Genomic DNA, 3,214 nt, shown 5'->3' with positions numbered 1-3,214 from the left:
GGGTTTGAACCGCCAGCCGTCTGGTTAGCAGGCAATTGTCTTAGCCACTATGCTACCAGAGCTCCCAAATGATTATTAGAAACACTAAAATAACTTTATAGTATACAGAGTCCATAATCAGCAGTAACAAGATTTCTATTTAAGTACAGAATGTCAACTCTAAAAGGTCTTAGGATTCCAATATTTCTTAACCCAATATATAACTCTGTCTAGTTAACTATCAAATTCCACACAGAGACCTAAGGCTTGAATGAGAAAATAAGGGATAAATAGGGAGAGGGAGAAGGCAAAAGAAAGGAGAGAATAGGCTGCAAAAATCTGCCTTGAAAATCCACTAACAGTGATTGAAAGAAATCGACCTCAGTTAATAACCTTATTTAATAAGGAAACTGAAAACCAGAAAAGTTATTTGCTCAAAATTAAAAGACTGTTAAGTAGTCAAACCAGGACTATAACCTAGGTTTCTTGACTATCAGTATAAAGGCTTTGAATTCACCATGACATTTATTTATTACAGAAATACTATAAGGAGGTCTGATGGCATAGTGCCTAAGGCATTTGACTTTTAACTAGAAGATTCATGGTTCATAGCCACCAGCCACTCCACAGAAGGAAGACGGGACAATCTAATTCTGTAAAGATTTACTGCCTCGGAAACCCAACAGGGGTCTCTATGAGTCGGAATCAACTTCATGGCAGTGAGTTTGGTTTTGGTTTAGATCATGATATATGAATTAAACAATTAAAATTATATTCAGAGATGCAGACCAGTGCTTGATAATCTTTTTTGTAAAGGGCCAGACAGTAAATATTTTAGACTTTGTGACAGACTGAATTTGTTCTATAGCCCACAGTTTGCAATCAATGATACAGACCATTATATTTTAATAGATTATGAAATATTATTTTTTGTTATCATTTAGTAAGTCTCTCACCCCCTTAAATTAAGAAATTCAGAATTCATGTAAGAGAAGTATATATAAATTAAGCCAATTTTTAATATAGCCTTTAGAAAACATCTATCATATATAAAGTACTTTACAATGCTTCATCTCTCTTATCTTATTTGATCTTCACAACCTGGAGGGATAGCCATGCAGGCATAACTTTTCCTTTAAAGACTCAAAAAGGATAAGTGACTTGCTTATGGTCAAAAAGCTAGTTAGGGGCAAAGCTATTTAGTGGCAAATCAGATAATATGCTCAGGTCTCCTGGCAAAAGTTAGTTCCCATTCCAACACAAAATACTCTTCCATTATTTTATAATAACATCTTATATTACAAAACAACATATTTAAGAGAATTAAAGTATACCAAAATAAGTATTGTTGCAGAAAAACTAAGGAAAAACTTTTATATCAAATATAAAAGGGCAGAACTTTTCATACTTTTCTCCTTTCTGGAGATGATGACACTTGGTAGAGGTGGATTTTTAATGATCATTTTAGGACTCGTGAGCTCCTGGACATACATTTCTGCATCATTTTCCTTAGGACTTTCTGGTGACAGATGACTTTCTACTTCCAACAAAGAAGCTGAGGTATTGTTGTTCAGATAGGCCTCTTCAGGAATACCCTCATTGTCCTGTATAGACTTTCTATGCTCTATGGATACATCAATGACCTGAAGATGCTTTTTGGAAAATTCACTCAAGGACTTCAGTGCACTTTCAAATGTTGAATGGTGCTGAATCTGCTGACGTACCCACTTAGAAAGTCCTTAAAAAAAAAAAACAAAAAACCGAGAAGGATAATTTGGTTAGTTAGTTATTAAGACATTAGATGTCCCCGCTAAGATGGACAAATAGGCAGATAAGCGACAAAGACCCTCTTCAACAAAGAAAAGAAAAACCAATTGACAAAGATACAGAAGATAATCCTGGAGCCCTGAGCTTTGAAAGGAACTATACAGAAGTGGATTAGGCACCAAATAATGGAAAAACCTGAAAAAAGAGAAAACAGTCTTGGCCAGAGCTGCGGACTGTCAGCTACTCTGATGGAACCAACAGCCTGAGTATTTCCAAGTGATGTTGGGACCTGAGAATTGACCTAGGGATCAGTCCTAGTCACCAAGGGCTACATGGACAACTGAGCTGGTGGCCAATGACTAGGAAGGGAAACAGCAAGGAGTGAGATAACCTGAGCTGTTGACCTTCCACTGTCCAGAGGGCGCAGATATTTTGATTGTTCACACATGGAAGCCATTCTGGATATTTAAAGTGACTGAGGGAACAGCCATTTTTAATGTTTACAAACGGTGGCCATTTTGGGTATTTAAAGTGACCGAGGGCGCACCCATTTTGAATCTTTACAAGTGGCGAACATTTTGGATTTTAAAATGATAGCATTCTCATTTGGATTCCAGGGACTTAAGAATAGGCTCTGTTTGCCAAGGTCAGCAGGGACACACGAGAGACTGACAACAGGAAAGGAGACAGGTGGTGAGTATATAAGTGCTGTCAACTAGTGAATAGAGGAGCACAGTACCCTGATTACATAGATAATATATAAACAAAACAAGTAAAACGAAAATCATGGGCAAGTCACTCCAACATACAATCACCAATTAAATATAAAAACAAAAATGTCAAAATGCTTTGGAGACAACAGAGTATCACAGTCCACACAAAGAAGAAAGATAAAGGAGGAAAAACAAGGGACCAGAACACAGACCCAAAACATATGCCTGAGGAATATGCAGCCCTGAAACTCCTGGTAAGGAATTCAAAAGAATTATATTTAGGTATCTTCAACGAATTGAGAGACAGATCAAGGAAAACACAGAGAAAACCCCAGAACAGTTTTGAAAGACAATACAACAAAATGTCAAAATAAATAAAAAAATAGAAATAATACAAAATCTACACAGAGAAATCCAGAAGATTAATATTAAATTTTCAGAAATAGATAAGACACAGAATGAGCAAAGGGGCAGAATTGAATCAATGGAAGACAAAATTATGGAGATTGTAGGCAAATACCTGAACACTACTTTGGAAAGGGATAAATCAGAAAAATGATCAAAACAAAATGAAGAAAGCCTAAGGTTCATGTGGGATACCATCAAAAGGAATAACCTATGTGTAACTGGAATTCCAGAACAGGAAGAGAATAGTAAAACCACAGAGAATATTGTCAAAGATTTGTTGGAAGAGAATTTTCCTGGTATGATGAAAGATAAGAATATATCCATTCAGGAAGTCCAACGAACCCCAA

At 36.2% G+C, this 3,214-nt stretch overlaps 1 protein-coding gene across 1 annotated transcript in view; it reads right to left on the bottom strand.

Annotated features, from left to right (window-relative positions):
- The window catches only part of BRIP1 (BRCA1 interacting helicase 1), a 307,450-nt gene that overhangs the window by 9,557 nt on the left and 294,679 nt on the right, over positions 1-3,214 (bottom strand). Inside the window, 1 exon segment of the mRNA XM_007947924.2 lies at positions 1,388-1,717. Within this exon segment, the coding sequence (XP_007946115.2) occupies positions 1,388-1,717 (330 nt within the window).

The sequence above is a fragment of the Orycteropus afer genome, unplaced genomic scaffold, assembly GCF_000298275.1.
Source record: "Orycteropus afer afer isolate SDZICR_OR568_19922 unplaced genomic scaffold, OryAfe1.0 scaffold00196, whole genome shotgun sequence".
In the NCBI taxonomy this organism is placed as follows: Eukaryota; Metazoa; Chordata; class Mammalia; order Tubulidentata; family Orycteropodidae; genus Orycteropus; species Orycteropus afer.
Note: the sequence above shows the minus strand (reverse complement) of the source record. Positions and strands in the feature narration are given on the sequence as shown.